The 12425-nt window shown below is 40.7% G+C and overlaps 2 protein-coding genes across 2 annotated transcripts; both read left to right on the top strand.

The window, feature by feature from the left end:
- The first annotated feature begins 5976 nt into the window (after window positions 1–5976).
- Window positions 5977–7199, top strand: LOC110943620 (glutathione S-transferase T3-like). The gene is made up of 2 exons (XM_022185358.1): window positions 5977–6403; window positions 6493–7199. The coding sequence occupies exons 1-2, from the start codon at window positions 5977–5979 to the stop codon at window positions 7197–7199; spliced, it is 1134 nt and encodes a 377-aa protein (XP_022041050.1).
- A 575-nt stretch (window positions 7200–7774) lies between these two features.
- Window positions 7775–8514, top strand: LOC110941317 (copper transporter 6). The gene has a single exon (XM_022182935.2). It carries the CDS (start codon window positions 7842–7844, stop codon window positions 8343–8345), a length of 504 nt encoding a protein of 167 aa, XP_022038627.1. The 5' UTR covers window positions 7775–7841; the 3' UTR covers window positions 8346–8514.
- The last annotated feature ends 3911 nt before the right edge of the window (window positions 8515–12425 follow it).

The raw sequence follows: 12425 nt of genomic DNA, 5'->3' as shown, positions 1-12425 counted from the left end.
GTGCACTGACCAAAATAATCCCGTGTGCACCCGCGATTAGTTGTTCCTTGCACGTACATCGTACCTCATTCTAAGGGTGTTGTAAGGGTAAAATACATTATATAGTACATAGTGCTAACGTTTAGATGGTGCTAGAGTAAAAGAGGAATAGAGTCCACATGCGACGATAGATGAATAAGCTCCACACAAAAAGGATATGATAGCGATAAGTCATATTATTACAACAACATTAGAAGCAAGATAACGTTGCTGTGGAGAACACTAGCGAAGACTACGGCTGTTGTTGAATTCCTTCAGAGTTGCGGTCCTGCGCGGCAGTGCTGTGTACGATGACCATACTAGTTGCAATTTGTGCAATAGCGACAATTTGCTTCTGGCGGGTGATGATACATGCACGTGAAACACAGGGGATGGGGCCCATTGTAAGCACGTTTCGGTTGGACTGGGACTGATTGGAGAGGTTCGGGTTGCGGCAGTCCAGTTGTTGATGATTCTGGGCTCACGGTCTCTCGTTTGCGGCTTGGTTGTGCTTCCTGAGATGATGCAGTGTCGTTGTCGGATTCGCCTGATGATTTGATGGAGACATTGTCGGAGCAATCCTTAGAAAAGCTTTCAGAGGAGCTGTCAGATGATTCCTTGATCGATTCGCCAGAGGAATCGTCAGATGAGTTGATGATGATTGCTTGACGAGCTTGTTTGACAGGCTTCTTGGAGAAAAACCCGTCCATGACTCGTTTGCCGTTGATTTCTACGGCTAAACGGTAGGCTTCTTCGATGGTAGCAGGTCTTGCAGCTTCTACAAAATCACCCACACTCTCAGGTAAGCCGCGGAGGTACTTCGCGATGGCCTTCCTTGGAGTGTCAACTTGACTTGGGCAGATTGCACTAAGCTGCTTGAACCTTGCTGTGTAGTCAGCATTGTCACCTCCGTTTTGCTTGATTTCCCAAAATTCGTTTTCTAGCTTCTGGACTTCGTGAGGGGGACAATATTCTTCCTTCATGAGTTCCTTCAGCTCGTCCCAAGAGAGGGCGTAAGTTGCGGAGATCCCACGTTTGTTGCGTTCGGCGGTCCACCAGTCGAGTGCTCGTGATTGAAATACCCCGGTAGCACAAGTAGTACGGAAACTATCGGGACACCCACTTTGTCGAAGGGTGACTTCGATAGAATCGAACCACTGGAGCAGTCGGGTCGCACCTCCTTCACCTGTGAATTCCATCGGGTCACAGGCTTTGAAGTGTTTGTAGAGGAAGGTAGATTGCAGCGATTCCGTCTTAGAGTCCTTCGTGGCTCGAGAGTTACTGAGAGAGTGCACTTGAGCAACAATTTGAGGAATGAGCTTGACCACTTCCTTGGTCACAATCGAGGCAATCCTCTTATCGGCGCTTCGTTTGGCTCTTCTCTTAGCTATTCGTCTCGAGATAGAGTTGTTGGAAGGCATCTAGACACAGAGAGATTTGGAATGAGATTCGATCATAATGATTTCGAGTTTACGATGCGATTGAGCGCGGTCGAAACTTGTAATGTGCAATATAAATAGACTTCACATAGGAGCCACATAGGAGACACGAACTTCCTAGATTTTCACACAATGTCTTGATTGTACTTAGATGTAGATAGTCGTAGTTCTTACTTATTCACACATATATATAGTTTAGAATGCGCGAGGACGCGTTGAGAGAGGGATTGCGAGAAAAATCGGACAATTGGACACTAGTTTTGTTGCGATCCTTCGGTCTTTGTTTTGGATTGTGATGGCTGTGCGAGTTGTGCGCTTTGTAAAACAGGGAGCGAAAATTGATAATTGCAATTAAATACATAAAACGTAACTGAGTTCATCAAATCGTAAAATCCGGGGAGTTGTAGGCTTAGTAAGATACTCGGAGTGCCTCGGGTGTTTAGGCGTCGACTACCCAAGGTAACTCAATCACACCCAACAAGTTCTGCACACGCGTTGACTCTGGAGGTTTATGCTTCCACTGGGATGCAGCTCATGGCATTCATCCCCCAAGTCATCGCGTGGCTCGAGTCGTTGTGATGGTCGAGTCCCTGGTGAGAGCTTTTTGAAAAATATTTTAGGGAGTGGAACGGTTCATTAAGGTAAGGGTTTCACCCCTGACTTAATAGTTTCGTTCCTAATTTGTGGTTACGCTCATCGAATGAATCCGAGAGCTTCACTAGAATTCCGAAAGGGAGGCTTTTGTCGAGGTATGGATGTCACTCCTGACTCAACAAAAGATTCTCGTGCTAGAAAATGCGCTGAGTGAGTAATCCTATCGAGAGTTACTGGTTTTCACACCTGGTCTCGACTGGATCGCTCGGTTGTGAGATGCGAGTATTTTCGAAAACATGTGTGTTATGTCTGCCTTAGGAAAGGCTAGTAGTATTCCAGCCTTAGGAAAGGCTTCCTCGTGTGAAGTTGTAATATGCGGGGTTCACACAAAGTCATAGTTTTTGCAATTTCGATCAGAAGCGTCAGGTAGGCGCAATACAAACCCTACTGGGTTCGTACGAGGCAGCCTGTGGGTGCTTAGACTATAGACTAGGTCATTCTCTAAGACGTCGACCAGGACTAGGTCGAGTCTTGCCTAATTCCCTATAGTTATGGCTCTGATACCAATCTGTCACACCCCAACCGATGGCGGAATCATCGGGGCGCGGCAGTAGGCGAAGCAGATTGCTCAAGAGAATCCATAACAACTATATTGCGATAATATTTATTACATTCGTTATCCCATACTAACAAATAATACAATCACATAAGTCATCACAGATTTCTTGTCCTCTCGAACATTTCAAATCCGACAACCTAGAATTTAGGTGAGTTTCTAGACTTCCTAGCTTGATTTGATGTAGACTTCGACTAATCCTGCAACATACGTTAAAATAATGTCAAAACAAAAGTATTGGCGAGTATACAGGTTTGATATTAATAGAATAATAGATTAAAAGTGCTGCGAATTCCTATATGCATAAACGTAATACACGACATATATACTCACAAAACTGATACTACCAGCTAAGTCCTCGATGCTCGACTCTTCGATGGCATAACTAGACCCCGTCGGGCGCAATAGTATTATACTAGTCTGGGTGGGACGTTACGAGTATAAGTCCTAGCATACATGCAACTAGCATCACGTATATCTATGCAAACAGTTATTCGCGAGTGATAGATTGACAATTTGAATCATTCGTTTGATAAGTTCAATTTATAAGGAACGTATGTTACACCCAAAATTCGATAAAAAGGGTCAAGTATACTCACAGTGCGTATTCGGTTGGATTGACGGGATGGTGCCTTAGAATGTCCTGATTTTAGACTAATTGCATAAGTATTGGATTACGTGTTAAACGGTATCGAATTACGTGAAATTGGACGAAAAGTTGGATTGAGCTGGCCCATTTGGATGGATCGCTCGATCGGCCGGGCTGCTCGATCGAGTGGGCCGTTCGATCGAGTGGGCCGTTCGATCGGCTGGTCCAGCCGATCGGCTGGGCCGCTCGATCGACTGGGCCACTCGATCGACTGGGCCGCTCGATCGGCCAGCCTGTCCAGCTGTTGTTGATGATTTTCGAGTGTTCTTCGGTGTTTTTGGTCGAGACGTTGTTGTGACGCGTTGAACAACTGAAATTCCACCAATTACGACCTGTTCTATCGGCCGGGAATCACCCCGTCCCATCAGAACTGGCCGTTCTTGGCGGTTTTTCCGTGTTTAACCCGAAATTGGTTGTCTCTTCAGTAGGAATCAGATCTCTGACCAACACGACACTAAGAATGAGTAGAAGGTCGGTCTAAGCTCTGTTTCTACCATTTTATTGTATAGAATTGATGTGAAAACCTTGATTATCTTTATGGGATTTCTCAGATCTGAGTTGTTCTTGGTGGAATGAGGCCAACATTTGAAGCTCATAAGAACTTCATGATGACATCACCCTAGAACATCTCAAATCTGTAACTTCTTGATTAGAAAAACATGGATTTGGACGAGATTCATGAAGAATCGCATGGAAACCATTCGGATCTGAGTTGTTCCTCATGGGATGACATCACCTTTGAAGAACTCCATGGTGACATCACCCTAGAACACTCCGAATCCGTTGATTTCACGGTTAAAAGTCGGATTTTGAAAGATAGAAAGATGAAGGATTGCATATAGATCGAAGTAGTACAAGATTTGAGTTAAAACTTACAAGAATCGGGAGAAATACGGGAGAAAGGTGGTCAAGAGCGTCCTGGTATAGTAGCAGCAGCAACAACAAGTGTTTGGGGGTGAAGAGGGGGTATTTATAGGCAAGGAAGGAGGAAAAGGAGGAAAAGGTGGCCTGGATCGGATGGCCCAACCGATCGGCTGGCCTGTCCGATCGGACGGCCCAGCCGATCGGCTGGCCCGTTCGATTGGATGGTCCAGCCGGATGACTGTTCTGTCCGATCAGCCGGCCCAGCCGATCAGCTGGCCCGTTCGATCGGCCGGCCCAGCCGATCGGCTGGCCCGTCCGATCGACTGGCCCAGCCGTTTGGCTGGCCCGTCCGTACGGAAGCCCTTGATCCTCGTTTGTGGTGCGATTTCGACAGTTTGGGCCATAATTTCATATATTTATATAATTATTAAATTATTTATTATAATTAGTCACAAAAAGGGTCGCATATACGCATCTATATATCCAATATTCGGTGCGATGATCGAGTTACGCGTGCCTTCGAGTGCGTTCTTCGATGTGATGTGCCACAATGATTATCGGGGCACTACTTGCTCGTGTTGCCGACATCGTCATGATGGCTGGAGACATGGTACTCACCCGATAGTCTTTGTTAGCGTTGCTTGTTTACTTTTTGACACCTCACGGTTATCGAGGAGGGTAGATTAAGCCCTCACTCAACATCATCGTGAGTGTTATAATTTATTGAAAATAGGTTTGCAATTGCAATAGAATATGCGAAATTATTCGATTATACTTCGATTTAGCGATATAACTGATATAGTTACATTATGATCCGAATCTCTGGTGCTAGGCGTAACGAGTATTGCGAGTAGTAACAACGCACGAAAGTGCGGGTTGTTACACAAAACCTTAAACATCTAAGTTTGGAAGAAGGAAGTAGGAGTGTGCACGGTTCGGTTCGGTTATTAGCATTATCCGTAACCGTAACCGTAACCGTAACCGATGTCATCGGTTAATCGGTTAATTTGTCGGTTTTCGATTTGGTTCAGTTAATTTTCGGTTAATAACCAATTCAAACAAGGGCTAAATTTTTTGCTTAGAAATACATGTAATGGAGGTATAAATACATGAAATGGATGTATAAATAAATAAATGAAATGGAGGTATAAATGCATGAATAGATGTTTAAATACATAAAATGGAGGTATACATAAATGAAATGAAGACATAAATAAATGAAATAGAGGTATTATTACATGAAATGAAAGTATAAAAATGAAATACATGAAATAGAGGTATAAAAGCTAGAAATATACAAAAAAATGATTCGGTTTAGTTCGTTTAATTTCGATTAACCGATGGTAAAAAAATATCCGTTAACCGACTTTCGGTTAATTTCGGTTCAGTTTTGTCGGTTTTTAGTTCGGTTTCGGTTAGTGGTTCAATTATTACACACCCCTAGAAGAAAGTATTAAGTTCAAGTTTAATAAGGCTGGATGGTGTGGGGGCGCCACCCAAGCCAGCTGGCCACCTATAGCGCCCCGCGACGCTATCGTACCACACCCACGGCGCTATGCCGGGGTGCCATTGAGTCATCGCGAGCATGGTAATGGGCTTCATTACGCTTGGACCGAGGAACATTAAAAGTTTTGAACGTTGAAAACGGTCATAATTTAAAAAAAAGATTACTTTTCATTTTATTTATAAATTAACACTATAAATACCCAATATTCTTTAACTTTTCACATCATTCCTCTCACTTTCTCACTCACTTTTTATATAATGCTCTTCATATTTTTAAAAACTTCTCAAGAATGTTTCCCAACAACCCCAACAACTCATGGGACCCGACCAATACGTTTTGGCAAAATATGCAAAACAACGAGCAAGAAAACCGCTATCGCCGAGACCCGCATACGGGTGAGGTTGGATATTATCCAATGCCACCAACTTCTCCTCATCCCACCACTCAACCGATGCCCCCATACTTCGGGTATTATTCTCAACCCCCATTTTTTCCGTCAATCATGCCACCACCAAACATACCCGTTACCCAAGACACAAGCGAAACCGAATACGTTCCCGAAACCCAAGTCGAATCCTCTTCTATAAAAAAAAGAAGTCATAAAAATAAGGATGAGACCGAAAAACGTACCCCTAAGAAGGTAGAATTTTGGTCGCCTAAGGAAGAGTTCGAGTTGGCAAAAGCATGGCTCGACGTGTCGGAGGACGAGATTGTTGGTAATATTTTTTTATGCTTTTGTAAATAATATTTTTTTATGCTTTTGTAAATAATATTTTTTATGCTTTTGTAAATAATATTTTTTTAGGAAACGACCAAGACATAAAGGTATTTTGGGGTCGTATACGCGAGAAGTTTTTCGCCGCAATGGGTCGTGGCGTGTATCGAACCGCCGATTCTTTTTCGGGAAAGTGGGGTGCTATGAGGACGAAGGTTAGCAACTTCAACAACATATACAATAACCTCGTCAATAACACTCGAAGGAGAAGTGGTGCGAGCGACGTCGATGTCTTGACAGAAGCCCACAACGACTATAGAATGCACCATGGGCATATGTTTACGTTGGTAACCACATGGGAGTTTCTTCGCAAATCTCCAAAGTGGCATCTTGTGCCACCTTTCGACCCAACCCACCCTAAATCCAAACGGTCCAAATCGACATCCACCACCGAACCATCTGGGTCCGATGCTCGTACAATAATTAATCTAAACGAGGATGCTGACGAGTTTGAAGAACCACAACCACAAGAGTTGCCTCGTCCAACTGGTATGGATAAAAGTAAAGCCAAGGCACGTGGAAAGTCTACTAAATCAGATGGCCTGTCAAAGATGAGCGAGTTCGAGCCAGGTCTCAAGCAAATAGGCTCCATTAGGGAAAAAAACCAAGAAATGAGAATGGAGAAACAAATCCAAAGAAACATGGACTTTCTCGCAAGGGATGTGTCACATCTACCAGAGGAGGACCGAGTCATTTTGGAGGCTCGTAAGGCACAAATTCGGGCCAAATATATGTAGTTTTTTAAGTATGTTGTCTTTTTTTTCTAGTATGTTATGTTTTTTTTTATGACTTTGTAGTGTTTTTTTTAATGAAATTATGTTTTTTTTGTAGTTATTAAAATTGCCATTTAATTTAAAAAATTAAATATTTAAATAAATAAATAATTAGTTAATCATGATACGGGGCTCCATCTACACCCTCCAAATCAAAGGGGGGGGCATGATAAAGCCCCCATGCTGACATAGTGATGATGTGGATCCTAGTTGACATGATAAAGCTTAAGGGGGCTCCAACCACACCCCATAGCCTAAACCACAAAGATTAAAAGAAATTTACATTAAAAAAATAAAGTGAAAAAACTATACGTGTAATTAAGTAAAGCGAGTCCACGTTTGTGGAAGTGAAACTAGATAACTAACAATCTCATAAACATAAGTATCGTGTGATTGAAAAGACGTTTATATTACTATAAGTTTTTTTTTTTTTTTAATTCTTTTAGCATATAACTTTTTATAAGAATTTTCTTTTCCAAAATTCAAATATAAAATCATTAATTCTATACACCCAACTATCTACGCTATTTATAAGCATACCCATATTTATCCTCTCACAACAACCCACAACTCTGTGTGTGTGAGAGGGAGAGAGAGAGAGAGAGAATGGACGGCGGCCACATGAACGGCATGACGCATATGCCACCACCGTCACCAGTCACCGCCACCGGAGCACCACCAGTAACCACCACCACCGGAGCCACCATGCAGCATCATCCAATGATGCACATGGCCTTTTTCTGGGGCACAAACGGCGAAATATTATTCCCGGGTTGGCCCGGATCCAATTCGGGTATGTACGTTCTGGTTCTTATATTCATCTTCATCTTAGCGTTTCTCGTTGAGTTTTTATCTCACGCGAATTTTGCACGACGTGGGTCCACGACGGCGGCGGTGGGGTTGGTTCAGACGGTGGTGCATACTCTCCGAACTGGTTTGGGTTATATGGTAATGCTGGCGGTGATGTCGTTCAACGGTGGTGTGTTTCTGGCGGCGGTGGCCGGTCACGCGCTTGGGTTTTTGGTGTTTGGGACTTCGGTTTTTCGAAAACCACCGCCGCCGGTGACCGGAGATAAAAGTTCGGATCTGTCTCCGATGATATGTGCTTGATTTTAGATTATGTAATAATTGAGTTTTTGTATGCTTATTTGAGATTATTATTAGTTAATTGGAGAAACTTTTGGATTTCAAAATATATTTCCATTGACAATAATCTAATTTGAGTTGATATGTAATTAAGGTTGCTTTCTAGGATAAATACGAATAGATATTTTATGAAGTGATACGAATAGATATTTTTTTGAAGTGTTTGGGTCGAATTTTGCTACGAGTCTACACCACAAAGTTAGTTGATGAGCTATCAAATTGAAGGATTTACCTTCTACTGAAGTTCAGGGGATACGGTGAATTGCATCCCTAGCCGGGCACACCGTTCCCCATTTTTGGGGAATTATTTTTTACGAAATCCGTGAATACTCTCACTAGATTAGTGTTGTAGATTACACCGACCCATATAGAGAGATGGGGAAAATGTGGAAAATTAAATCAGGATTGCTTACTTTAAAAATGTGGAAAAGCAGGATTGCTTACTTTAAAATGAGGATGGGTCGCTAATGAATCATGCGGAGTGACGAACCAGATATTATTTTTCAGGGTGTTACGTTTCGTATAGATATTTTTAGGTATATACGTTTTCGACCCCCGGTTTTAATAAAAATAAATTTTTAGGTATATATTTTTAGGTCCGGGTACTTTCGACCCCTCCAGGGGCGAAAGATTTAAGGGGCGGGGAGGGGCACCCGCCCTCCGAACTTTTCGGTCAGTAGTGTTATATATGTACGTTTCGTATAGGATTTTGTAGGTATATACGTTTTCGACCCCCCGGTTTTATAAAAAAAAATTAGGTATATACGTTTTCGACCCCTGTTATAATTTTTTTATTTATATAGCCCAAATCATTATATTTGGTAGAATACTAGAATATATTATATAACCCAAATCAAATCATTATATAGCCCAGCTTAAAATCCCACCCTATCAAAAAAAAAAAAAACAAATTCGTTTACTTGGGACATCGACCAGAAGAATAGAAGCCACAAGCCAGAACTGCAGAAGTGGGAGGGACACAGGTTCCAGAACTGTTCGACTTCAGCTTCTTGTTCGAGAACAGAAGCCAAAACACTGCTCGTTGTTGTGGTCTTGTACACTTGTTCGACTTCTTCAATCTTCATAAGGTTAAATGTATGTGTTTTTTATCTTTAGGTTTAATTTCGGGCTACAATTTATGTGATTTAGGTTGAAATTATGGGTGAAATTGGTCCGAATTTTTGCCCTAAACTTGTTGAATCTTTCTGTAACTATGTCTAGTTTTATTTGTTTAATCTTATTGTGATTTGATTTAGATAGAAATTAGAGTTTGAAATTTAGGGTGATTTGTTAACTTGATTTGTTATTAGATTATGCTATGTGGAAGAATAAAATAATAACTTATTTTTTATGTTTGAGAACGTTTTTTATTTGATATTAATGTTTGACCCGACCCGACCCGAATCGAATCACCGACGTCCGACCCGAACATACACCTCAAAACTACGCGATAGAATTTTTTTTAGGTCCGTTACTTTCCGACCCCCCGAACTTTTTTTTCAAGCTTCGCCACTGGACCCCTCGGTGTAAATTTTCAAGCTTCGCCACTGCATCTGAGTCCGCACCGTGAGCATGTGAGGAAAAAAGAAATAAAAAAATTCCCATAATGCAGGGGCGTGCAAAAACCGAATTATAACCTAAAATTGAGCCGTTAATTGAAATTACCCAAAAATAGACCCAACTGATCGGTTTTGGTTATGAAGATCTCATAACCAATAACCAAGGCATTTGGTTATGGTTACGATTATGAAGATCTTCATAACTGATCATTAACCGAAAAATGAACGAAACCGAGGATTAACTGAACTTAACTGAAACCGATAGTTTCGGCATTAACCAAACCGTAACCAATATGATCATCCCTACCATAATGTCCCCTAGGAAAGAAAAGAAAAAATAAAGTTGTAATTCTATAATTTACTCTATAATTTTGTTTAATCTGAGTGACGATGCCTAATTGTAACTCATTTGACATTTTATTTTCTGGGTTGGTTTATGTATTAGTTTTTTCGAACTATGGTGTCAATTTTTTTTTTTTTAAAGCTGTACTTCACAACAGACGGTTAATACACACCCGCAAGACGCAGGCCCGCCCCATTTCTTTCACAAGGACTATGTTGTCTTAACGGGGCCAAGCCTCGGTAGAAATGGGACATAGCTTTCCCCGAGAAAATTTCCGACCCCCTGCCACTTGACAGGAGTTGCACCCTCCACACGAATCGACCGCCTGTTGTGACAGAGCGACCCGCTGAAGTAAATGCGTCGTAATAGAAAACTCGGGTTCCCTCAGGCTTGAACCGGAGTCCTAGCCATCCTTGGGTTGGGAATAACCCCAATGCCTCACCTTTGATGGAGGTGGGGATCGAACCCGAGACCACTCACATGGTCCAAGTCCTTTCCACCACTCCACCAAAGGGTCATTGGCAACTATGGTGTCAACTTTGTTTTAGCTATTATCCATGTTTCACGATTGGACCGGGCAATTGGGCTGAAAACCGAACCACTCGCAGGTTGGGCTAGTTTACTTTTTTTTTAAATGTTTTTTAACTAGCATTTAAGCCCGCGCTTCGCGGCGGGGTGATAGAAAGGATGTCTGCGAGGATGTATCAGTGATCCGGTATATCAGTGGACTAAACGATAGTAAAAATAAGGAAACAACACGGTTAAGTAAACACGTATAGAGTTAAAAGTTAGCCTTAACTATAATAGGTTAAATTAAAAGGAAATATAAATTTGTTACATAGTGTGTTGAAGAGTTAATATAGACCATGCAGACTTTAATTTGAACGGTATTGCGGCAGAGACGCGGTGAGAGTTCAATCAGCATCGCACACTATGACAAAGAATAAAGGAAACGAAAAAGTTTTAACACTAACCCAAATAATATGTACATGTGTTCAATTCGTTGTAGTTGCGTCTCGGGTCTGAAGATCGAAACGTAACGATGTAAAAGTACATCGTAATTCAAACAAATCGTAATCGTATATCTGGTATCAACCGCGAAAAAAATAAAAATTCACATCGAAATGTAAATAAATAAGCATCTTATTAATTACATCTTGCAATACAGGAATTTTAACACTAAAAATAATATATGTAAAATGAAACAATAACAAAATTTTAATATAAAGTTATTAGAAGGACTAATCATGAATAGCAACTATTCATATTTAGAAATGTTAGTATAGGAATTGCCTAAATGTAAACCCAACGAATTTGATATAAATTAGCGATTCACATTTAGAAATGTTAGTTTAGGAATTGCCTAAATATAAACCCAACAATTTTGATATAAATTAGAGAGCTTTTGCTAACTCTATTAGAGCATCCGCGACGGTAGAAGGAAAAGAATGTCACCACCTCAGCACTACCCTCTTTCTCTCTGGCCTTTTTTCTCTTTGCCTCTCTCCTTCCTCCCCTCACATTTCTCGTCTGATTTCATCGACATTTCCAAACTTTCCTCACTCTCTCTTATCTTTCACTTACACCTTGTGGCCAACTCAAATTTTGGCCAAAAAAGCGTCTCTGTTGGAGGTGCTCATAGGAATATATTGTAGTTCCATTTATATACACTAAATACACTCTTAATCCATTTAATATCTTCCAATTTTATTTTTATTTAGAAAAATATATATTCTTCTTTTTTATACATAACTATCGTAACAAAATACTCATATCAAACGTTTAATTCAATATAATATTTATATTTATAAAATATTTGAATATTTTCCAAAAATATTTATGACGTCACCCGTTTCTTAAGGACAATTCAACTAATGAACCTTTAAGATGGTCGTTTGATAATTAATTTTGTTATGAAAATATTGGTTATCTTAGCCATTTTTTGGCCAACTAATGAACCTTTAAGGTGGTCCTTTGATAATTAATTTTGTTATGAATATGAAAATATTGGTTATTTTAGCCATTTTCTGAAGGAACAAACTTTTATTTGTCAAATACGTATCTTAGCCATTTTCTGAAGGAACAAACTTTTATTTGTCAAATACGACTTTTCAAAGTATTAAATGATATGTGCCCATTTCA

This window comes from Helianthus annuus, chromosome 1 (genome assembly GCF_002127325.2).
Source record: "Helianthus annuus cultivar XRQ/B chromosome 1, HanXRQr2.0-SUNRISE, whole genome shotgun sequence".
Taxonomy (NCBI): Eukaryota; Viridiplantae; Streptophyta; class Magnoliopsida; order Asterales; family Asteraceae; genus Helianthus; species Helianthus annuus.
The sequence above is the reverse complement of the archived record's forward strand: the minus strand, read 5'-3'. Positions and strand labels throughout refer to the sequence as shown.